The sequence below is a fragment of the Magallana gigas genome, chromosome 1, assembly GCF_963853765.1.
Source record: "Magallana gigas chromosome 1, xbMagGiga1.1, whole genome shotgun sequence".
Classification (NCBI taxonomy): Eukaryota; Metazoa; Mollusca; class Bivalvia; order Ostreida; family Ostreidae; genus Magallana; species Magallana gigas.
In genome coordinates, this window is record NC_088853.1 from 25756429 (window position 1) to 25783250 (window position 26822).

General features: G+C 31.0%; 2 protein-coding genes across 3 annotated transcripts; both read left to right on the forward strand.

Moving 5' to 3' along the window:
* The first annotated feature begins 14401 nt into the window (after positions 1–14401).
* Positions 14402–16862, forward strand: LOC117687773 (uncharacterized). The gene is made up of 3 exons (XM_034464895.2): positions 14402–14645; positions 15946–16105; positions 16287–16862. The coding sequence occupies exons 1-3, from the start codon at positions 14505–14507 to the stop codon at positions 16832–16834; spliced, it is 849 nt and encodes a 282-aa protein (XP_034320786.2). The 5' UTR covers positions 14402–14504; the 3' UTR covers positions 16835–16862.
* Positions 16863–24145: 7283 nt separating this feature from the next.
* LOC117687105 (uncharacterized) lies at positions 24146–26049 on the forward strand. 2 transcript variants are annotated; one of them, XM_066078295.1, is made up of 3 exons: positions 24146–24247; positions 24932–25088; positions 25276–26049. In XM_066078295.1, exons 1-3 carry the CDS (start codon positions 24182–24184, stop codon positions 25809–25811), a joined length of 759 nt encoding a protein of 252 aa, XP_065934367.1. In that variant the 5' UTR covers positions 24146–24181; the 3' UTR covers positions 25812–26049. The 2 variants fall into 2 exon arrangements, with proteins under 2 accessions (XP_065934367.1, XP_034319175.2); XM_034463284.2 differs by having other exon boundaries at positions 25273–26038.
* The last annotated feature ends 773 nt before the right edge of the window (positions 26050–26822 follow it).

Genomic DNA, 26822 nt, shown 5'->3' on the forward strand with positions numbered 1-26822 from the left:
ATAATAATTCATTTCACAGATACTTTTTGTGTTTAGAACAAATTTTACTCATGACATTGAACTTTATAACAATCCGAATTCGAGAACTCAAACCCTGAGTAAACAACACCCTTAAATTAAATATAAAAAAACAGGCAATTTTTTAAAATTATGTTTAAAATTTAAAAAAAGATAAATACATATAATAGTAGTAAATTTTAATAATTAAAAAGGGTTTGTTTTATGATTGATAGTAGCTTAATTTTATTGTATGTGAAATTACTAAATATTCATCACAGGGTTGCATTAAAGATTATTTTAAATACATGTACAATCATAGTCCATAATAAACCCTGTTTAGTAGTTATAACATATTTGAATATCATATACATGTACATAAATATTTTAGCATGTTAGATAGTTATAGTTAACTGTTTAGTGTAAATATTCTGGGGTTGATTGAAGCTAAACATTGCCTGTCGTCGATATATTTCCGATAGAAATTAACAAAGAGTGCATTTAGAAGGTTTTTCATCTACTTAAAAAACTATACATGCTAGGAAATTTGTTATTGAATTAGAAAATCTCAAATGTTTAGGAATTACATGGTCTCTTCATACCATTGTAAAGTGGTTTTGAGATTGAAATTAATGAATCTTGGATACCACAGGGGTCGGTATCAGTGCTTGACCCTTTTTTGATATATATTAATGACATTGCTGATGGCATATCATTGTTTATTCATTAAGGTATTATATCATATACATGTATCTTTATTTGTTTATAAAACACATGTCACTATAATAAATCATTTACTTTCTTACCTACTTATCTAGATCATGTTTTATGATGGACTGGGCTGGGAACCTTTACATCTTAGAGGAACACAACATAAACTACATTTAATGTACATGTATAAGATAGTTAAATGAAACTTAATGGCAATTAAATCAAACATTAGTTTGATTGAAGTTTTATATGATCTTTTTAAGCCATATCAATTTCTTTGGTGTGTTGTTTATCTAAGCAATTGCTTCACAGGCCTATTAAATTTGTTTTATAATTTTATTTTTTCTTAAATTTTATTTTATTTATTCAATTTATAAATATTAAATCTTTCAATAATTTTATTTTTATAACACTGTAGTTCCATATTGTCAAGAATACATTCATGTAACTCTATATCACAGATGATAATTATACAGATAGTTTACACCTAAAACAGACTACACTCAATGCTCACTCAGGTGTGAAAATCACAATTTTAGCTAAGTGGGAATAAGAATTTCAGAATTTTAGCTACGTGGGAATAAACCCGAATTGACATAGTTTTAAAACTTTTGACGGTTTGAAGTTGCACTTTCATGATCAATGCGATACATATTTGTATTTCTGATTTGATATTTTTCTGATGATGTTCGAGGTATATTGGAGAATAATGTCCGTGGCATCTCTTTGATCTCGGCAATAACCGTAGTAGAATAGAAATTACATGTCAAGTTTCAACTTGGTTCCAGTCCAATGATTTTTGACAGTTATGCCTTTGAAGAGAAAATGAGTAATTTTGAGGGATATATAAAAAAAAAATTGATAATTTAAAATTCTTTGCAGTAAGGAAACTGTTATTTTAAATTTGGCATTTAAAAATTTTGATTGCATTCGTGGCGTTACGACATATTAAGTTTTTTTTCCTATCTTAAACTGTGACATACCAGTGTGGCCGAAACCTCCCCTTATAGTCACGGTTCTCTACCAATTTAATACTCACTATCTAAGGTTGTTTTCACTAGATTGACAGCACTTCTTCCCATTGGTCTTACAATGAAGATTTTTAAAAATTTCTTCTCTTTTCATTCTTAAGTAAAACATTGAGACCCAATATGATCCAAATTTACCCCAGGGGTCAAGGTTTCCAGCTCGAGTAAGCTAAAAGCATTTGAATAATACAAGAGTAGATTAACGGGAGAAAAATACTGATAATTTTACCGATGTACATACAGATCGATGACAAATCTTGTTTTGTTTTTTCTTTATAGTATATATATATATATATATATATATATATATATATATATATATATATATATATATATATATATATATATATATATATATTGATTCACATAACCATTTTACATTATGGGCAATGACAAGCTGCGAAAAATGACGTTGGAGGTGATTTTATTTTCTAGTGACAAAGCTAAATGTATATTATTTGCGTTAAATTTCATATACGGTTCTATCATGTCTTCCTCTTATAGCAAAGGAAGAGTACCAGTAAATTTAATAAAGATAATTAAAATGAATTGTAGCATGTTAAATCAATTTACAGGGTCATTGTTTAATTATAAATGTTATGAATATTTTCCCCTGATTTCCCATTGTGTGATACATGTACATAAATTATAACTTAAGGAATTCAACATTGAAAGTTGTAAAACACAATTGATACACTAAGTACATCTTCAGTTAGAGATTGACATGCCTCCCACTTATCAGTGTATCGTTAATGAAACTGATGTGTTCATGCTGCGAGTAAATAAAATCGAGGGGAAAAATTCCAAATTACATTAATTACAGGAGAAATTAATTTTGTACCTTTAAGTATGACATGGTGTAACAACCTGTTGTATTTTTTTTTTTGCCACCAGTTAATAGTATTTGCCCATGTAAAATAAAGTCGAAATTTTGTCATGTAAGTAAATAAATGTTCTGAAATATTGTTGGCAACTTAGCTTGAGATGCTACAAGAAAAACTAGCGCTTTTCCAAATAGATTGATACAATATACTGAGCAATCGTCATCACCATGTTAAAATATATATTTATCAACTACTGTTCGTTTTGTTATTTTCTTCGAAGATTGCTGGAGCACTGTGCAACATTTTAAACTAGCATTTTGAAAAGACTGGACTGGAACGAAACATAAGCCATTAGAGATACTCAGCTATGTTAAGGAAGGTATCAGAATTCTACCACGTGAGATTTAGAAAAATTTGCATAAGCCCCGCCCTTTATTCATGAGAGTTTGGGTATTTTGGTAATTAACAAACATTTACCAAAATGAATATGATTAATTATAGGGTTAGATTGTTTCAAGAAAGGTGTACTAAAATAAAAACATCAACTTTTCTTTATATCTTGCGAAATCATGAAATTCCTAGGTCGTCTGATGAAGTGTCGAGATTGACTAGGTCACATCGGCGCTTGCAGCTGTGATCAGAATAAACATGTGGACTTCAGTGATATATCTAGGAATTTAACTCATTTACAACCAACGTGGACGGAAATCGGCATAGGATTCAACAACACAAGGTAAGATTTATATATACTTTCCTAGATATTGTTTTATATCATTTAATACTGTTGGATGAAACAGAAACGAAGCGAAATTCATCGGCTTAGCTTCGATTTTGTTTACTTGTTTTCATTTGTTTTTCATGTAATATTGTCTTTAAACATCAGTTTGGTGACTCGATCAGGCAAAGTAAATGTTTTGCGTTTCGCTAATTTTGATCATATGGAGTACTGAGGCTCATTATAGTATTTTACTGGTCTCATGTCGCGATAATATTATAGCTCGCCGTGTTCAAAGAAAATGTAAACAATGGAAAGTCCAAACACTGTATGTACTACAAGTAGCACTACAAAGATAAATGTGAGGATCTGGATTGAATATAAAGCCCTACAAGACTGTATTGTTGTTTTACCTGTGAATCGAAATGCGTTATTTCATTTAGCCTTATCTTATGAAGATTACATGTATGAATAGATAAAATTAAAGTGTTGTTCAAACAGAATTTCCACACATTTTAAAGAATAGACATTTGATTATACCTGTTGTGATATTAACGAAATTAAAACTGCTATTTGTATGCACAATACATGTTATTGAGTAATTTTCCATCTTCATGTTATGTTTAGCACAATAGTTTGCAAATGATGACATACAGAATGTATCATTCATTTTCAGGGTAATTTAAGCAGTAAATGGTCCACTGGAGACTTTTTGAGGGGATGTTGATAAAAAAGTAGGAACTCTATAAATATTTCTTTTACTCACTAACTTCTTGTATATTTGGTTGTTTTATAAAACCATATTACTATTGCATTGGGAAGTAGAGAGCTCAGGTCTGCTCAAGTAGGATTTTAATATTTTTTTTATTCATATAATTATATACATCATACTAAACATTGATACTTGAGCCAACCTCGGTTCGATGTTTCCAAGTCGAAACATCCATATTTTTTTTCAAAACATAAATATAAGGGAATAAGACTAATTTAATGACACAATTTTCTACATTTTGATGTCACTCTGGTGATAACGTTTAACAAACTTATCAAGTACCTTCCTCTTTATTTTAAAAGCTTTTTGATAGATTTTAAATTTGCGGGCGAGAAATGCATAATACTGCACATTGCCCTTTGAGATTTATCTCAAAAATATCTAAATCAAGTTCTACTTTGGGTACGATCATGCAATTTTCGACAGGGTAATGAGCCACGTGTATACTAGGGAAAACCTTACACATTGTCATCTAATTTAATGCAGAACATAAAATCGTATAATTAATTAAAATTTCAGCTCAGCTGAAATTTTCAGGTCTTTTATATTTTTGTGTAAATAATTCATAGGGATGTAATTTCGTGATATTTTTCTACCACATTTTATAAGGAAATAATCACACACACAAAGTAATTTTGTTTGACACAAAACATAAAAGTATATCATTTATATAAAGTTTTAGGCCATTCAGGTCTTTAGTATTTCAGGTCTTTAGTATTTCCCGGTCCAAACACATTTCACTTCCGGTTTGCCATAGTAACTTCATAGGAGAGTTGATTAAAATCAACTCCCAAAAAAGATCTGAATCAATATACTACTACGAGAGAAAAACACACAGTGATCTGAAATATCATTTTGTTTATTTAAAAACGTATAGGTATTGGTATTAAACAACTTTTAAATTATGCTTTAAGATGATCTTATAATACCAACTGCGATTTATCGTCATGTCGTTTCCATAATAATCTGAGCTTGAAACATACAAAACAAAGCCAAAACTTTGGACAGTGATACCATTTGCTTCGATTGCGGGATAGTTCAGAATGGCATAGTACTCATTGTATATGTCAGTTTTACTTCCTGAATGGTAAGTGTCGAGGTATTTGTAATAACTGACAATATTTTCATTTTCAATTTCATTCAGATGGCGTGTCGTTAGTTCTACAATGGCGCCTGTTTTATCGCGTATGTATACAATAAAATACTTGGACAAATTATTCAAGTCCTCTCTGTCTGCAAATGATGACACTGTAGATGTATATTTTGTGCGTTCTCCCATTGCATCCTTTTCTCTCTGGACGTAGCAGGTGTTTTCAATAAAGCTTGTTTTAGTAAGGAGGTTGTATTAAAGTTTGGGTACATTGAAATGGTTTCCCCTTTTGATTTCGACTTTAAGATTATCCTCCTGTTCATGTTGTCGTTATTATTCACCATTAAGGCTTCAAATTCATCTACATCTTTTAAAACAATAATAAAAAGAAGTCTATAAAAATGTTGATAAAATAGTCATGATCCAACATTGTTTGGCTTTGAAAAAAAAATCATGTTTGTCATTTTCCAGAACAGTAATAAGGAAAAAAATAGTTCTGAATAAATTGTCAACAGTTAGTATTATTTTAACTGACTTCAAACAAATACCTTTAGTGACTTCCAAGGTGTTGCCGTTGAATTCAACCTCTGTATCGGAAGGTCCACGGAAAACCAGAACATACGCAGAGAAGCTTTCATTTAAGGGTTAAACATTCAGTGCCAGCGTTTGTATTGATGGCTGCACGGGCATGCGAACAATTTCGGCAATCTAAAATAAGGAAATATGTTTAGTTTTGAATTTTAGCAATCTAAAATATAGAACCGTATGATTGTTTGTAATTATTATCACAAAAGGCAAAGTAGTTTGAAAAAAAAAATATTTCAATCAATGACTTCAGTGGTAGCAACGTTATTGTTGACAAACGACTCGCGCAATTCTGATACACGAACGATCACGCACGATACACGAGCGATCACGCACGATACACGGACGATCACTAACTTACTGAATCTTCACGATACATGAACAAAAACGATAAAACACCCAACCGAACGATTCTACACCATTAAACACAAAATTAATTTTTAAGATTAGAATTAAGGAAACGTATTACTAATATTTGTATTGCTTTATGTTTGTGTGTTATTGAAAAGCGGCATGTACTTAAGTCATGCACTATTTTGTAAGTTAACACTTTTACACATCCATACACAGATATAACGGATTCACACACAAATTAGTTTTTTGGTCTCCATAACAAATATTAACTTCTATCATAAGTTATAGAAAATTACGTGTAATAGAAATAAAGATAATGCATAAACTACACGTAATTATTTACATACGAGTTGACTGTTTTTTAATTCTCAACTCAAGTCTTGAGAATTACTCAGCTTAGAATATTCTCAAGAAGCTTTATGGCGGTGGTTTTGAGAATAGTCTTAGCTGAGTAATTCTCAAGACTTGAGTTGAGAATTTTTTTGAGAATTCTCAAAGTTTTATGGCGGCGGACCCTTGTCTTTGTTTTAAGAATAAATCCTGGCATTCCGTAAAAAAAGATACAAAACGAAAATACCGCACGATCAGGCACGGTAATAAACGCAAACCAATTTTCCTGATACACGCACGATCCCGCACGTTACACCAACGAACACCCACGTTACACGAACTATTTAACACGATTAGCTTGTCAAGAATAACTTTGTTACCACTGTACCCTCTTAACCCAAACTATCTGAACATTATCTTTTTTATTATTTCTTAAATTGCCTGTCACAGATACACGTCTCTTATGATGGAGACATTTAATGTTACATGTTTACGTTGTCACTTTCTTTCTTTTTTTCTCTAAAATATGACATAATTTTTAATACAGAAATCAAGCATAAAACATGTTGATTGTTACTAAATAATACATATTGTTCCCTGTATTTTACGTGATCGTTCACCTTTGCAGAGGTGCCGATTTGTCGATATATATTGTAACATTGTCCTTTGAAATTTACCAATTTGGAACTGTAATGAATAATACTTCACTAATAGTAATTTAAAAATCAAATTTGCTTAGTGGTGGAATCTTGATTGAAAGGGTAAAAATCAAATTTAGGGTTACTGACAAACTTTTATCATGATCTTAAAGAGAATCGATGTTTCAAATCAAATTATGTTACATTGCACATACAAACCCGCTTTATAAAATGTGCGGCTGATCCATGACTAGATCAACTACGAACATTTAAAACTGAATAAAATTGTAGATAACGAATTGTAAAAATATAAGAAACTTACACAGCTGTAGTTAGCAGACAACATGGCCACTGTTACTATGGCCACATAAAACCATTTTAATGCCATCTTCTTTTTCTGTGTCTTCAAACAATGTAGACAACTTTACATGGTTAAACATGCCTTTTTATATAAGCCAAATCATTTTATCTCATTATCCTATGACTCTCAAATTATGGAATTAACTTCAACCATTATTGCTATCTAAACGGTCATTTTGACGAGTTTCTCTCGCAATTTGAAAACTTAATAGGTGATTTATAATTTAAACACAGGCTTTGACCTCAGATTAAAATATCGGCTGTTTAGACAGACGAGATAATTAAACGATAGGAGTAATTATTTAGAACCTGAAATGTCAAATGATGGATGCTATTGCCAATTGCATTATTTAATTTCCATAAATAGCAGACAAATTTTAACTTGAACTCGGTTTTTAGAGGTCAGCACACCGCGATGATACAGCTCTCAGTCATTAAATATTACACTAATCAAGTATGTTATATGAGTCTACGTGTACAGTATGATGTCGAATTTTAACAAGTCATTTTTTTCATTAATAAATTTGCATAGTGTATAAATAAGCTGTAGGCCTATGTTTTCATAGGTAACTAGTGTAACATAGATGTATGCATGCAAATCTCTTTAATTTAACTGTAGATTTAGGAAAAACGAGTTGGTTGTACTTATTTTGATGGTATATTTTAATATATTTTCAGCAACACGTTTTACTGTTTAACATTTTACTATTATCAGTAAGATTGAAGTTCGTTACTGTAAGCATTTCTAACGCTTATTGTATGATCATTGTCATGGTATGAAGTAATAATAAAATAGAAATGGATTATTTTCAAGGTACAATATGCATGTAAGGTCATGCTCAGCCGGTAAAAACTGCAGAATTTTAAAGGTAAAATATATTATATTTTTTCTTAAATGGAGTTATAAATCTTATCAACACTTCAGTTTATAAAGAGGGTTATTTAATTGAATATTGTTATTAAAAGAATTTATGATAAATCGGGTCATCCCACATTTTCAGGTCATTTCTATTTTTTTTTAATAATTGATATGGATGTATTTCATTATATTTCTCTACCACATTTCACATGAAAATATAATATTTGCATAACCATTGTTCTTTCCCACTGTATGCCCATACCGAGGAGCTGCAGTCTGCATGCGCAATTGCCCGCATATACTTTCAGGTAACGAATTCTCATAAAATATGTAATGATTTTTATTTATATATATAGTAAATATTTCTAATAAAAAAATATATGTGGTGTTTAATATAAATTATCTAAAGTTTAAAATAAAATACAAGGTATTTTAGTTTTATTCATATTTAATTTAAATCAATTACAAATGTTATTTATTATTGCATAATAAAAATGTGCCTAAATAAAACGTAAGTTTTTGATTTTTATATTCTCATGTACAAAATTCAATGTATAAGGAAATATAACTCTTCCTAACGATACCATGATTTCAGTACCTTACTGTTGGCGAACTATGACGTCATAAAGGTGTGAAGTCATATACTTTTCAATGACTTTATAGATTTAAACCACTATTCGATACATCATGTGTTTTTCTCCAACTCCCTAAATTTGATGTATTTAAAACATGTCTTACATGTATATTAACATTTTAAAGGAATTACTGTTAAAACACATCATTGATTTTGTTAACAAGTCTATGTGAAGTAAAAAAAAATACTAGCAAGCATCATGGAATATGCCAGCAGAGCAATTGCTATTCATAACGCCATATTCACTAAATAACGTTGTTTATTTCTTAAATAAATACACACACAAAGTAATTTTTTACGCAGAACATAAAAATATAAATTAATCATTTATAAAAAAAATCCATGTCATTCAGGTCTAAGTGTTTCAGGTCTGTAGTATGTCCCGTATACCGATCCCGATACATTGTTTGAAAAGATTGAAAAACTCCGAAATTTTAGATAGATTAAAGTCTATGACCTACTTTACATTAATGAGTATGACAAAAACTTATGTAATTTTTTAAAGGCATAAAACATGTTTCTACATGCAAACTAACTTTGAATTTAGAAGAATAAACATGATATTAATTCTATCAAAAAAACCTATCCCGTAGAAAAACAGTTAAAGTATCTAAATTGTTATAAATTTAATGACCACCTTCTGGGGGACCGTAATTTAAATTTAAGCCCATATACTTTTTGGAAAAATTGAATTAGCTCTGTCCATTATTCAAGAGATGCTGGATTTCCAAAATTACTAAACATGTACACACACACAGAAAATCATAAAGGAATATTGTATTAAGGACAGTGCAATAAAATAAATAAAATCACGACATAATTATTATATCTCGTGTCTGGTGACCTGTCAAAATTGACTGCGTCACATCGGAGCTTGCAGCTGTATTTAGATTTCACACGTTGAATTCATGACATAAATTATTATGTATAAAGTATACACATGTATATCTTCAGTACATTTACAACTGACAATGACTTCGATCAATAGAAGGAATTAATGAGGAACGTATGATTTATTGTATTTCCGTATATGGTGTTTTATACAAAAATGTATTTTTGTCTGCTCTATTTAGAAGTATTATTCTCAATATATATAACTATTTCGACAAAAGGTCAATATAATTATGTAATATTAGCTCGTCCGAAAATATTGACCCATCAATAATGACCCATCAATATTGATCGGTTTGGAATATTATTTAGAGAATATGTAACCCGTATTTATGATAAGATAATCATGAGTTTTAAATCACTAAAGGGTTAATTCTTTCAGAGAAAATGTCTTTAATTTAGTTTACTATCATTTTTTGAACAATGATTAATTTGGCCTTAAAATGTCAAAAGTATTAGATGTACTAGATACCTGTATAACGTTGACTATTTACGAGCGGTGTTTAGTTTTAAACCGAAAAAAAAGACGTTTACATTTTTCAATTTAATAATATATGTTTTTTATCATAATCCACAAAAAATATAAAAAATAAAAATAAACGACAACCCCCCCCCCCCCCCCCCCCAAAAATGGAAACTAATGACAGAATGTTATTATACACGAAAATGAAAAAGAAACGAATAAGACATGAACATATAAAATCATGCGTATGTTCAACTATACTCCTTATATGAAAAAATGGATGCATATATAATTACTGTTTGTATGGCAACTTACAGATTTATGGTTTGCAGCAAGTGCAAGAACTAGAAAAAGCTGTATAAAGAAATGGTTCGCCTCCATTATGTAGCTTTATGACTTTCTGAAATGAAAACAGCTTCACAATGTGAAAATTACCACAAATATATGCAGTTCATTAATTAAGACAGGTTAATTGCACAGATAAACTTCACTGAAAATATATTAACAACAATGTGCTGAAAATTGGGAAGCACAGACAATTCCATGATTTCGAAATAAAAATAGATGATAAATTGTCACTAACACATGTTACGTTGTTTAATGAAAAAGCAACGCATTTACCTTATTTATGACTTTGTAAAAATGATTGAGTTAACAGTTCACTCTTTTATTTTAAAGCTTTGAAGATTTTGTATATAGTGAAGTTCATAAGCAAAGTTGCCATTGGGTGCCAATAATGTTATAAAATCTTCTGGTAATGTTTTGCAATGAAGAGTTTTGAAAATATATGCTCAATAGTTTTCTTGCGGTTTATCACGTTTAATATCATGTTTATTTTGAGTGATTGAAGTACACTTCTAAACAAGTTTTTTTTTTGTTCATAGTCAAACGTGCACATATCGATATCGGTTTAGAATATTATAAATCAAGCATGAACATCGTACGTTTTCTATTTGTACTCTTTGATTAACCACATAAACCATTTATTCCTACAAGACAATCTGTGTCAATTAAAACCTAAAGTTAGTTTTAAAAGCAAAATATATTTCCGTAACGCAATCAGCTACAACATATAATTGTGTTTAAGTTTTCCTAGCACATAGGTACTTTTAAATGATTTTCATTCTTACTTATGCTTATTTGTCTTGATATTGATCAGCTTGATGCTACAATTGACAGGGAAATGATGTCTGGCTGACAGGGGTTGTTCGTCATTACACCAGATGCTCCGAAGTTGTCATTCTTCAACGGTCTCAATGCTCTCCGACAACAAGTTGTGGAACGCCCCGTGTTTTGGACACCAAGGGCGTTGCCCACGGGAAAAGGAATGCTTGCAGGAGATAACTGTATGTATCAGCTTGTGCTACAGAATGTATATTAGGGAATATCCAGACCGGAGCTGGCCAGTCCTAAACAAACCACCAACGAGGAAGATTTCCCTATGTCAAAACTACCGGCTTTCCCAGTGTTTAATATCGTTTGAAATGTCTTTATTTTCTCTTATTGATGACTCTGAATAAAGAACAATTGTTCATAGTTGAAATATCTTTAGATATAATTGTGTTATTTTTTGTGATATCTTACAGGGATAGTAGTTTATATTGAAAAGATATTTGTATTTTGGTTATTATGTATTTAAGATCAATTCTATGAAAGAATCAATGATTTATAAAAGGGTCTGGCCACGCATAGTCACCAATTTTCCTTATATTTTATATATAGTCACACCTAGGTGTAAAACGCAAAAAACCACTATAGTTGGTTGCTGGGGGTAACCGTTGCCATGGTAATCGAGGCTAAAGATGGGAAAATAGCAAAACCTACCTACTTTGAAGCCATATTAAAAGGTTTTGCCCTCTAATGTAAACTATCAAAGACATAAAACAGCCTTTGTCCTATTTTCAATTATTGAATTATATAAGAACATTGATGGAGAAACCAATACTTCTAAAATGTTACCATGGAAACCGTTACAAATTTTTGAAATCAGTTTTCTGCGGTTTTTTGATAAGGCCAAATGGGAAACTGTTAAATGTTTGCATCCATATCAATGTCATTGCAACATATATTTTATCATATAAATTGACATCCGTTGCTATGGTAACAAGGCCAAAAATTAAGAAAAACTGAGAAATTGAAGATTATTTTGATATGCTTTCATTCCTGATTTTAGAATTTATTTGCAATTGTTTTAGTTGGAACTTGTAAAAATATATCTAAATTTTCATTATACACAAATTCTAACTTTTTGAAAAGTCCATAGCAACGGCAGTTATTCTTTAGAAAATTTCAGATTTTTTTTAGTGTCATTAAAGTTAAGGACATACTAATTTTTTCTCACCATTTGATTTTATATTTTTTTTTCATTAATAGTGAATAATATTGAACTTTATTTATTTTACAACGATTGATAAACAAGTTTTACAACTTATATTACTATCTCTCGTTGGCCCGGATGTTAGCGCGAGAGGGTCATTGGTGTGGGAAGAAGCCGGAGTACCCGGAGAGAACCTACGCGTCCAAGCGGGCGACCGCCATACCCTATCACATACGACCTCTGTCGATCACGGGGATCGAACTCGGGTCGCAGCGATGAAAAGCGAGTGCATTGTCCACTACGCTACCTGGACATGAATAATATTCATTTAAAGATAACTAAAAATATTGTAATTTTCCTCATTTTTAAGCTTGTTACCATAGCAACGGTTCTTAATTTTCATATTTAAATTTTTAATTCCACAATCATAACAGTGTTTACCAAAAAATCCAAGATTTGCAGTTTTTATTTAAATTAGATGAAGAAAACAGATTTTAAAATTTCTGTTTAGTAACCATGGAAACGCTGTAAAAATACACGTTTCTCCATGAATTTTTTTCTTTTATTTGAAAAATGACTATTTTTAATAATATAGTCTACCCTGGAAACCCCAAGTTCTACACATTACTCACAATATCTTCTCAAATAAGCATTAAAATGCCATTTTTACATCTTTACCCTCGGTTACCATGGCAACAGGACCACGTAACAACAAACAAATTGTGTTAGGCTTTTTTACTCACCAAAGTCTATCAAATTGTCAAGTATGAAAAAAAAATCCGTGACTATGCGTGGCCACCGAATTTTGATTCTTACATAGAATTGATCTTAAGTAATAAAAAAAAAGACTGTACTGGTACTGTACCAGTTATCGGCTAAGACCAGTTATCGGCTAAACTGAGAGTTCGGGTTTATAGCACGGGACAATGCAAGATTTTTTAATTCAGAAATTGACAAATGTAGTTCAATGTATGGCGGGCAGTTCTAGCAATAATGAAAATGCTATGGAACAAAATTGTAGTTATAATCAACCAAGTGCAACTATTATGATATTTTCAGTCTTAATCAGGACGATGCAAATGATTATGCAATAGATAGTTTTGATTTTAGTTATCTTGACTTCCCTAACAGTTCATCCCATGTAGCTGTTGATCCCCAAATATCATTTAAAGATGCATTTGAAGTTCCAAGTAATACTGGGAACACAGAGCAAGTCAATTCTGTTGAAAAAAAGGGAATGGTTTGGCTAAGGCTGTAAATGCAGCTGTTTCTGTTTAGTCTAGCAGAGAAATCCTGGGTGAAATACTTAAACCGTATAGGAGGCCAGAGAATTGTACTTACCTCAAAGTTCCCAGGGTAAACAAAGAAATCTGGGATGTAATGAACAATCAAAGTACTGAGAGTACTGAAAGACGTGCCCTAAGAAGGAGTTGTACCATTGTTGCAGCAACAATACAAAAAGAGAGAAAAGTACTTACTGAGCAAGAAAAATGTTATTTTCATTTTCAAACATCCTTTATGTATCATAAGGGTAGATTTGACCTAAATCTACAGTTAAATTAAAGAGATTTGCATGCATATATCTAATTTACAGAAGTTACCAATGAAAACGTGGGCCTACAACTTATTTATACACAATACACAATGCAAATATATTTATTAAATAAATGAGTTCATAAAATTTGACATCATACTGTACACGTAGACTCTTATAACATACTTGATTAGTGGAATAGTTGATGACTGAGAGCTGTTTCATTTCGGTGTGCTGATCTCTAGAACCTAGTTTTTATCTGAGGTCAAAGCCTGTATTTAAATTATAAATTACCTATTTAGTTTTCAAATTGCGAGAGAAACTCGTCAAAATGACCGTTTAGATAGCAATAATGATAGTAGTTAATTCCATACTTTGAGTATCATTGGATAATGAGATAAAATGATTTGGCTTATATATAAAGGCATGTTTAACCATGTAAAGTTGTATAAGTTTTGGAAGACACAGCAAAAGAAGATGGCATTAAAATGGTTTTATGTCGCCATAGTAACAGTGGCCATGTTGTCTGCAAACTACAGCTGTGTAAGTTTCTTATAGTTTTACAATTCGTTAACTACAATTTTATTTAGTTTTAAATGTTTGTAGTTGATCTAGTCATGGATCAGCTGCACATTTTATAAAGCGAGTTTGTGTGTGCAATGTAAATTAATTTGATTTGAAACATTGATTTTTGTTAAGATCATAGTAAACGTTTGCCAGTATCCCTAGATTTGATTTTTTCTCTTTCAATCAAGATTCCTCGGTTAAGCAAATTTGGTTTTTTATTTACTTTTAGTGAAGTATTATTCATTACGGTACTAAATTGGTAAATTTTTAAGGACAATGTTATAATATATATCGACAAATCGACACCTCTGCAAAGGTGAACGATCACGTAAAATACAGGGAACAATATGTTTTATTTAGTAACAATCAACATGTTTTATGCTTGATTTCTGTATTAAAAATTATGTCATATTTTAGAGAAAAAAAAAAGAAAGAAAGTGACAACATAAACATGTAACATTAAATGTCTCCATTATAAGAGACGTGTATCTGTGACAGGCAATTTAAGAAATAATAAAAAAGATAATGTTCAGATAGTTTGGGTTAAGAGGGTACAGTGGTAACAACGTTATTGTTGACAAGCCAATCGTGTTAAATAGTTCGTGTAACGTGCGGGATCGTGCGTGTATCAGGAAAATTGGTTTGCGTTTATTACCGTGCCTGATCGTGCGGTATTTTCGTTTTGTATCTTTTTTTACGGAATGCCAGGATTTATTCTTTAAACAAAGACAATGGTCCGCCGCCATAAAACTTTGAGAATTCTCAAAAAAATTCTCAACTCAAGTCTTTAGAATTACTCAGCTAAGACTTTTCTCAAAGACCAAAAAACTAATTTGTGTGTGAATCCGTTATATCTGTGTATGGATGTGTAAAAGTGTTAACTCGAAAATTACAAAACAGTGCATGACTTAAGTACATGCCGCTTTTCAATAACACACAAACATAAAGCAATACAAATTTAAGTAATACGTTTCCTTAATTCTAATCTTAAAAATTGATTTTGTGTTTAGTGGTGTAGAATCGTTCGGTTGGGTGTTTTATCGTTTTTGTTCATGTATCGTGAAGATTCAGTAAGTTAGTGATCGTCCGTGTATCGTGCGTGATCGTTCGTGTATCAGAATTGTGCGAGTCGTTTGTCAACAATAACGTTGCTACCACTGATTGAAATATTTTTTTTCAAACTACTTTGCCTTTTGTGATGATAATTACAAACAATCACACGGTTCTATATTTTAGATTGCTAAAATTCAAAACTAAACATATTTCCTTATTTTAGATTGCCGAAATTGTTCGCATGCCCCTGCAGCCATCAATACAAACGCTGGCACTGACTGTTAAACCTTTGAATGAAAGCTTCTCTGCGTATGTTCTGGTTTTCCGTGGACCTTCCGATACAGAGGTTGAATTCAACGGCAACACCTTGGAAGTCACTAAAGGTATTTGTTTGAAGTCAGTTAAAATAATACTAACTGTTGACAATTTATTCAGAACTATTTTTTTTCTTATTACTGTTCTGGAAAATAACAAACATTAATTTTTTTTCAAAGCCAAACAATGTTGGATCATGACTATATTATCAACATTTTTATAGACTTCTTTTTATTATTGTTTTAAAAGATGTAGATGAATTTGAATCCTTAATGGTGAATAATAACGACAACATGAACAGGAGGATAACCTTAAGGTCGAAATCAAAAGGGGAAACCATTACAATGTACCCAAACTTTAACTACAACCTCCGTACTAAAACAAGCTTTATTGAAAACACTTGCTACGTCCAGATAGAAAAGGATGCTATGGGAGAACGCACAAAATATACAGCTACAGTGTCATCATTTGCAGACAGAGAGGACTTGGATAATTTGTCCAAGTATTTTATTGCATACTTACGCGATAAAACAGGCGCCATTGTAGAACTAACGACACGCCATCTGAATGAAATTGAAAATGGAAATATTGTCAGTTATTACAAATACCTCGACACTTACCATTCAGGAGGTAAAACTGACATATACAATGAGTACTATGCCATTCTGAACTATCCCGCAATCGAAGCAAATGGTATCACTGTCCAAAGTTTTGGCTTTGTTTTGTATGTTTCAAGCTCAGATTATTATGGAAACGACATGACGATAAATCGCAGTTGGTATTATAAGATCATCTAAAAGCATAATTTAAAAGTTGTTTAATACCAATACCTATACGTTTTTGAATAAACAAAATGATACTTCAGATCACTATGTGTTTTTCTCTCGTAGTAGTATATTGATTCAGATCTTTTTCGGGAGTTGATTTTAATCAGCTCTCCTATGAAATTACTCTGGCAAACCGGTACTGAAATGTGTTTGGACCGGGACATACTAAAGACCTGAAATACTAAAGACCTGAATGACCTAAAACTTTATATAAATGATATACTTTTTATGTTTTGTGTCAAACAAAATGACTTTGTGTGTGTGATTATTTCCTTATAAAATGTGGTAGAAAAATATCACGAAATGACATCCCTATGAATTATTTACGCAAAAATATGAAAGACCTAAAAATTTCAGCTGAGCTGAAATTTTAATTAGTTATACGATTTTATGTTCTGCATTAAATTAGATGACAATGTGTTAGGTTTTCCCTAGTATACACGTGGCTCATTACCCTGTCGAAAATTGCATGATCGTACCCAAAGTAGAACTTGATTTAGATATTTTTGAGATAAATCTCAAAGGGCAATGTGCAGTATTATGCATTTTTCGCCCGCAAATTTAAAATCTATCAAAAAGCTTTTAAAAAAAGAGGAAGGTACTTGATAAGTGTGTTAAACGTTATCACCAGAGTGACATCATAATGTAGAAAATTGCATAATGAAATTAGTCTTATTCCTTTATATTTATGTTTTGAAAAAAATATGGATGTTTCGACTTGGAAACATCGAACCGAGGCTGGCTCAAGTATCAATGTTTAGTATGATGTATATAATTATATGAATAAAAACAAATATTAAAATCCTACTTGAGCAGACCTGAGCTCTCTACTTCCCAATGCAATAGTAATATGGTTTTATAAAACAACCAAATATACAAGAAGTTAGTGAGTAAAAGAAATATTTATAGAGTTCCTACTTTTTTATCAACATCCCCTCAAAAAGTCTCCAGTGGACCATTTACTGCCTAAATTACCCTGAAAATGAATGATACATTCTGTATGTCATCATTTGCAAACTATTGTGCTAAACATAACATGAAGATGGAAAATTACTCAATTACATGTATTGTGCATACAAATAGCAGTTTTAATTTCGTTAATATCACAACAGGTATAATCAAATGTCTATTCTTTAACATGTGTGGAAATTCTGTTTGAACAACACTTTAATTTTATCTATTCATACATGTAATCTTCATAAGATAAGGCTAAATGAAATAACGCATTTCGATTCACATATAAAACAACAATACAGTCTTGTAGGGCTATATATTCAATCCAGATCCTCACAGTAATCTTTGTAGTGCTACATGTAGTACATACAAGGTTTGGACTTTCCATTTTTTACATTTTCTTTGAACATGGCGAGCTATAATATTATCGCGACATGAGACCAGTAAAATACTATAATGAGCCTCAGTACTCCATATGATCAAAATTAGCGAAACGCAAAACATTTACTTTGCCTGATCGAGTCACCAAACTGATGTTTAAAGACAATATTACATGAAAAACAAATGTAAACAAGTAAACAAAATCGAAGCCGAGGAATTTCGCTTCGTTTCTGTTTCATCCAACAGTATTAAATGATATAAAACAATATCTAGGAAAGTATAAATAAATCTTACCTTGTTTTGTTGAATCCTATGCCGATTTCCGTCCACGTTGGTTATAAATGAGTTAAATTCCTAGATATATCACTGAAGTCCACATGTTTATTCTGATCACAGCTGCAAGCGCCGATGTGACCTAGTCAACCTCGACACTTCATCAGACGACTTAGCAATTTCATGATTTCGCAAGATATAAAGAAAAGTTGATGTTTTTATTTTAGTACACCTTTCTTGAAACAATCTTACCCTACAATTAATCATGTTCATTTTTGTAAATGTTTGTTAATTACCAAAATACCCATATCTCGCAAACTCTCATGGATAAAGGGCGGGGCTTATGCAAATTTTTCTAAATCTCACGTGGTAGAATTCTGATACCTTCCTTAACATAGCTGAGTATCTCTAATGGCTTATGTTTCGTTCCAGTCCAGTTTCTTCAAAATGCTAGTTTAAAATGTTGCACAGTGCTCCAGCAATCTTCAAAGAAAATAACAAAACGAACAGTAGTTGATAAATATATATTTAAACATGGTGATGACTATTGCTCGGTACTAATGTATCAATGTATCAATCTATTTGGAAAAGCGCTTGTTATTCTTGTAGCATCTCAAGCTAAGTGGCCAACAATATTTCAGAACATTTATTTACTTACATGACAAAATTTCGACTTTATTTTACATGGGCAAATACTATTCACCGGTGGCAAAAAAAAAATACAACAGGTTGTTACACCATGTCATACTTAAAGGTACAACATTATTTTTCTCCTGTAATGTATGTAATTTGGAATTTTTCCCCTCGATTTTATTTACTTGCAGCATGAACACATCAGTTTTATTAACGATACACTGATAAGTGGGAGGCATGTCAATCTCTAACTGAAGATGTACTTAGTGTATCAATTGTGTTTTACAACTTTCAATGTTGAATTCCTTAAGTTATAATTTATGTACTTGTATCACACAATGGGAAATCAGGGGAAAATATTCATAACATTTATAATTAAACAATGACCCTGTAAATTAGTTTAACATGCTACAATTCATATTAATTATCTTTATTAAATTTACTGGTACTATTCCTTTGCTATAAGAGGAAGACATGATAGAACTGTATATGAAATTTAACGCAAATAATATACATTTAGCTTTGTCACTAGAAAATAAAATGGTTATGTAAATCAATATATATATACAGTTGTACAATATATATATACAGTTGTAAAACATCTGAAGATGAAAATGAAAGCGCTTATGTTTTACTCGGACTTTGTGTTTTTATTCATTTAAGTTTTCTATATCTTATCCGACCACTGTGAATTTTTTCTGGATTTACCTATATATATATATATATATATATATATATATATATATATATATATATATATTTATATTTACTATAAAGAAAAACAAAACAAGATTTGTGATCGATCTGTAGGTACATCGGTAAAATTATCAGTATTTTTCTCCCGTTAATCTACTCTTGTTTTATTCAAATGCTTTTAGCTTACTCGAGCTGGAAACCTTGACCCCTGGGGCATATTGGGATCATATTGGGTCTCAATGTTTTACTTAAGAATGTAAAGAGAAGAAATTTTTAAAAATCTTCATTTTAAGACCAATAGGAAGAAGTGCTGTCAATCTAGTGAAAACAACCTTAGATAGTGAGTATTAAATTGGTAGAGAACCGTGACTATAAGGGGAGGTTTCGGCCACACTGGTAGGTCACAGTTTAAGATAGGAAAAAAAAACTTAATATGTCGTAACGCCACGAATGCAATCAATATTTTTAAATGCCAAATTTAAAATAACAGTTTCCTTACTGCAAAAAATTATAAATTATCAATTTTTTTTTTATAAATCCCTCAAAATTACTCATTTTCTCTTCAGAGGCATAACTGTCAAAAATCATTGGACTGGATCCAAGTTGAAACTTGACATGTAATTTCTATTCTACTACAGTTATTGCCGAGATCAAAGAGATGCCACGGACATTATTCTCCAATAGACCTTGAACATAATCAGTAAATTATCAAATAAAAAAAACAAAAAAAAAAAAAAACTTAACTTTATTTATTTTACAACGATTGATAAACAAGTTCTACAACTTATATTAATATCTCTCGTTGGCACGGATGTTAGCGCGAGGGGGTCATTGGTGTGGGAAGAAGCCGGAGTACCCGGAGAGAACCCACGTGTCCAAGCGGGCGACCGCCATACCCTATCACATACTACCTCTGTCGATCACGGGGATCGAACTCGGGTCGCAGCGGTGAAAAGCGAGTGCATTGTCCACTACGCTACCTGGACACCTTATCACAATTATCAAATCAGTAATACAAATATGTATCGCATTGATCATGAAAGTACAACTTCAAACCGTCAAAAGTTTTAAAACTATGTCAATTTGGGTTTATTCCCACGTAGCTAAAATTCTGAAATTCTTATTCCCACTTAGCTAAAATTGTGATTTTCACACCTGAGTGAGCATTGAGTGTAGTATGTTTTAGGTGTGAACTACCTGTATAATTATCATCTGTGATATAGAGTTACATAAATGTATGAATAAATGTATGAATAAATAAAATAAAATTTAAGAACAAATAAAATTATAAAATAAATTATTAGGACTGGCAAGCAATTGCTTAGATAAACAACACCCCAAAGAAATTGATATGGCTTAATAAGATCATACGAAACTTCAATCAAACTAATGTTTGATTTAATTGCATTAAATTTCATTTAACTATCTTATACATGTACATTAAATGTAGTTTATGTTGTGTTCTTCTAAGATGTAAAGGTTCCCAGCCCAGTCCATCATAAAACATGATCTAGATAAGTAAGTAAGTAAGTAAATGATTTATCATAGTGACATGTGTTTCATAAACAAAAAAGATACATGTATATGATATAATACCTTAATGAATAAACACCCGGCCTAACGGACATATTTGTTTCTTTATAAACATGAGTATACACATAGTAAGTTTACGCATTGTTATTTTTATTCAGGGTAGATTGTCTGCTTATAAAAGCTGAATATACACATTTTGCAGTTTGTCTAGGAAAGTTAGATAAGAGAAAACCAATGCAGTCTGAGTCTAACAAGTTTAGTAATCGATTATTAAAGCCAATACTAGTAAAGAAATCGGTTCGAAGTTTTGAATAAGATCTACAATATAATAAAAAATGAAATTCGTCTTCTATTGCTTCTACAGAACATATAATACATAGCCTATCGTTTACTTCACCCCCCCCCCCCCTAATGAATCAACTATAAGTCCAGTAATAATTCCTGCAACTTCTACCTGTACCTTTTTGAAACATTAAAACAAAAATAGATTTTTTAAACGAATTTCTATCTATGACATGTTTCAGTATTTTAAATATATTCAGCCTCTTACAAGCCTTTTCATGTATATTTGTTACTAAAATATATGATAAGTCAAAATCAACCTGAAAATGTATTCCTAAATATACATGAGCATTTGATTTTTTTATATAACCACCATCGTTGCCAAATTGAATGCTGTATGATGTGATAATTTCTCTGCTTTCATGTCAATTTAACATTAATCGTTTTTACACAATTAGAATCAACACCCCAAAATTGGGATCATATAATTTTTATTTTTTCAAGATCCTCAATAAGGGACATAGAAGGTGTAATAATGTCATTATCACAATGGGAAACAGGGATATTGTATCATCAGCAAATAATCTAATGTTATTTGATATGCAATCAGCAATGTCATTAATATATATCAAAAAAGGGTCAAGCACTGCTACTGAGCCTTGTGGTATCCCAGATTCATTACTTTCAATCTCAAAACCACTTTACAATGGTATGAAGAGACCATGTAATTCATAAACATTTGAGATTTTCTAATTCAATAACAATTTTCCTAGCATGTATAGTTTTTTAAGTACATGAAAAACCTTCTAAATGCTCTCTTTGTTAATTTCTATCGGAAATATATCGACGACAGGCAATTTTTAGCTTCAATCCACCCCAGCATATTTACACTAAAAAGTAAACTATAACTATCTAACATGCTAAAATGTGTATGTACATGTATATGATATTCAAAATAAGTTATAACTACTAAACAGGGTTTTTTTTTTACTATGATTGTACATGTATTTAAAATAATCTTTAATGCAACCTTGTGATGAATATTGAGTAATTTCACATACAATAAATTAAGGTACCATCAATCATAAAACAAACCCTTTTTTAATTATTAAAATTTACTACTATGAATGTATTTATCCTTTTTTAAATTTTAAACATAATTTGAAAAAAAAATTGCCTGTTATTCTTTTTATATTTAATTAAACATTTACTCAAGGTCAATAATTGAACAGACTATAGTTCACCTGTAATTAATTTCTTTTGTTCCTTGACACCCTTACCTGTGCACCATTCCCAATTAGCTTAAATCAGTCACCCATAAAAAAAAATCAGAATTTTAGCTAAGTGGGAAGACACCGTCAATTTCACGAGTTAGTTCCAGTCAAAACGATGTGTATTGCCTCAAATGTTTATTTTAAAGAGATAATTGCGGCTGTTCTTAGGACCTCCCTATCACATTTTAACTGCGTGGCTTTTCATTAAATATATAACGTGTAGTAGTAATAATCGTATTAAAATGCCTTTCAAATATTAGGATATGATTCAAAGATATTTTATAAATTAGTAAAGAGTGTTAGAAAATTCGAAGAAAAATTCTGTCGTCTGCAAGTGATTCCTTTGATCGATAAACATTACTAACAAAACTATTGAGGTTACACGGAACGGCCGTCAAAATGACCTTTTATCTTTATATAGGAGAAACGATCTATAGAAATATGTTAGTAAAGTAGAAATAAAGTTCTTGTTATCGTGAATGTTGCAGGATAACCTCATCAGTCTCGAAATGTTCTTTGAAATATGAACGCCTCGGCTAACATATTTCAAAACAACATTTCTCGACCTCGGAGAGTATTCTGCAACATTCACAAAAATTCGTACTTTATTTCTTAAATAGATAAACCTATTTTGAAGCATCGTTTTTACATAAGGATCACTTCAAAAGTTAGAGAGCGGAACTTAGAATTGTCCATTATTTCCTAAACTGGAGAGGCATGACTTTGTCAAATATCATTCAACTGGAACTAAATTCCAATGCAATCAGTATTTTCTTGTTAAAAACCTACATATGAAATTTATTAATGAAATGAATGAGTTGTTAAAATTCGACATCATACTGTACACGTAGGCTCATATAACATACTTGATTAGTATGATATTTGATGACTGAGAGCTATATCATCGCGGTGTGCTGACCTCTAACACCGCGTTTAAGTTAAAAATTGCCTGCTAATTATTGAAATTAAATAATGCATTTGGAAATAGCATCCATCCTTTGACATTTCAGATTCTAAATAATTACTCCTATCGTTTAACTATCTGTCTGTCTAAACAGCCGATATTTTTATATTAGGTCAAATCCTATGTTTAAATCATAAATCACCTATTTAGTTTTCAAATTGCGAGAGAAACTCGTCAAAATGACCATTTAGATAGCAATAATGACAGTAGTTAATATTCCATAATTTGAGTGTCATTGGATAATGAGATAAAATGATTTGGCTTATATAAAAGGCATGTTTAACCGTGTAAAGTTGTCTACATTGTTTGAAGACACAGCAAACGAAGATGGCATTAAAATGGTTTTATGTCGCCATAGTAGCAGTGGTCATGTTGTCTGCTAACTACAGCTGTGTAAGTTTCTTATATTTTTACAATTCGTTATCTACAATTTTATTCAGTTTTAAATGTTCGTAGTTGATCTAGTCATGGATCAGCCGCACATTTTATAAAGCGAGTTTGTATGTGTAGTGTAAAGTAATTTGATTTGAAACATTGATTTTCGTTAAAATCATGGTGAAAGTTAGCTAGTAACCCTAAATTTGATTTTGTTTACCCTTGTAATCAAGATTCCACCGCTAAGCAAATTTGGTTTTTAAATTACTATTAGTAAAGTATTATTCATTATGGTTCCAAATTGGTAAATCTTAAAGGACATTGTTATATATATACATATATTGTACAATGATTACTTAGATAAAGCTCTACAAAAGGTAAACACAAATTACAGGGAACGATATTTTGTATGTACAATGTATTAACAATAAACATGTTTTTATGCTTGATTTCTGTATTAAAAATTATGTCAAATTTTAGAGAAAAAAAGAAAGAAATTGACAACATAAACATGTAACATTAAATGTTTCCATTATAAGAGACGTGTATCTGTGACAGTCAATATAAGAAATAAAAACAAAGATAATGCTCAGATAGTTTGGGTAAAGAGGGTAGTAACTGATTGAAATAAATAATTTCTTGTTTAAATTACTTTCCCTTTGGTGATAATAGTTCAAAACTAAACATATTTCCTTATTTTAGATTGAAATTGTTCGCAAGCGCCAGCAACCATCAATACAAACGCTGTCACTGACTGTTAAACCTTTGAATGAAAGCTTCTCTGCGTGTGTTCTGGTTTTCCTTGGACCTTCCGATACAGAGGTTGAATTCAACGGCGACACCCTGGAAGTCACCAAAGGTATTTGTCTGAATTCGAAGTCAGTTAAAATAATACTAACTGTTGACAAATTATTCAGAACTATGTTTTTCTAATTACTATTCTGGAAAATGACAAACATTTATATTTTTTATCCAAAGCCAAACAATGTTAGAGCATGACTATTTTATCAACATTTTATAGACTTTTTTTATTATTGTTTTAGAAGATGGGGATGAATTTGAAGCCTTAATGGTGAACAATAATGACAACATGGATAGAATGATAACCTTAAAGTCGAAATCAAAAGGAGAAACCATTACAATGTACCCAAACTTTAACTACAACTTATTTACTAAAACAAGCTTTATTGAAAACACCTGCTACGTCCAGATAGAAAAGGATGCAATGACCGAACTCATAAAATATAGAGCTACAGTATTATCATTTGCAGACAAAGAGGACTTGGAGAATGTGTCCAAGTATTTTATTGCATACCTACGCGATAAATCAGGTGCCCTTGTACAACGAACGACACGCCATCCGAATGAAACTGAAAATGTAAGTTATTACAAATACGTCCACTTTCACTATTCAGGAATTAAAACTGACAGACCTGAGTACTTTGCCATTCTGAACTATCCCGCAATCGAAGCGGATGGTATCACTGTCGAAAGTTTCGGCTTTGTTGTGAATGTTTCAAGCTATGATTATTATGGAAACGACATAACGATAAATCGCAGTTGGTATTATCAGATCGTCTAAACGCATAATTTGAAAGCTGTTTAATGTCAATACCTATCAGTTTTGAAATAAACAAAATAATGCTTCAGAACATTGTTTTTTTCTCTTGTATTAGTATATATAGTTTATTGATTCAGATCATTTTTTTTTTCATTTATTCTAAAATATATACTTTACATAGAAAGTCCAAAAATTGTAATGCCTGTAATAATGGTATGTTACAACGCACTTTGGAAAATGAAAAAGGTGTAGACATATTGGATCACGTCGACACACGCTAAAGAATGCGCACAGATCGGTAGAGATATCTCATGCATACAATGTACATGTATATTTTACAATTTAATTAATGATGTGGAATGCACTTTTAATGATTATCGTATTCAACACTGGGAGATTTTGAAGCTTTGCTATGAGAAATTTAGTGTAAGGCTTAATGATATGGTATTCTATGATATGCTATGAAACTTTAACAGTACCGCTTCCGTATAATTAAAAGTTTGTAAATTTTCGAAGTAAAATATTTTAAAAAGCCCTAAGATGACAACGTATTTGAAATGTAAACATTTGTTCTTTAAAACAATAATTGACAACTAAAGTAATACAAGAGATGTTTCAATATGTGTAATCTTTGCAAAGAAAATGAACGTATAATGCAAATATGTTTATGTTTTTAAGTCCAAGGGGAAAAATCTGTCAAATCTTGCTTGATAGATATTATTATGATAAATCTGTGTACCAAATTATATTACAAAATTGCAAAAAAAGAAACTGTTCTAACTGTAAGGGGCATGACTCTTTCCAAAATTGCTTGATCGAACACAAAACTGAATTTCACCCAGTTATTCCTATGATATAACTTTTTACCAAATTTCATTTTAATATTTCAAGCTTTACGAAGAAAAAGAACGGAATCTTTTGGTGAAACAACTGATTGACAGACAAAAAGACATATAGACGGATGGACAACAGCAAGGCAAAAAGTTATTCCTCCTTAGAATGGGGCATAATTACAGAAATTAAATTCGCAGG

Excerpts from the sequence above, each read along its gene's own strand:
- LOC117687773 (XM_034464895.2), top strand. The coding sequence starts at position 14,505 with ATGATTTGGCTTATATATAAAGGCATGTTTAACCATGTAAAGTTGTAT. Across the intron at positions 14,646-15,945 it reads TGTCTGCAAACTACAGCTGT|ATTGCCGAAATTGTTCGCAT; the intron begins GTAAGTTTCTTA and ends TCCTTATTTTAG. Across the intron at positions 16,106-16,286 it reads CACCTTGGAAGTCACTAAAG|ATGTAGATGAATTTGAATCC; the intron begins GTATTTGTTTGA and ends TTGTTTTAAAAG.
- LOC117687105 (XM_034463284.2), top strand. The coding sequence starts at position 24,182 with ATGGCATTAAAATGGTTTTATGTCGCCATAGTAGCAGTGGTCATGTTG. Across the intron at positions 24,248-24,931 it reads TGTCTGCTAACTACAGCTGT|ATTGAAATTGTTCGCAAGCG; the intron begins GTAAGTTTCTTA and ends TCCTTATTTTAG. Across the intron at positions 25,089-25,272 it reads CACCCTGGAAGTCACCAAAG|AAGATGGGGATGAATTTGAA; the intron begins GTATTTGTCTGA and ends TTATTGTTTTAG.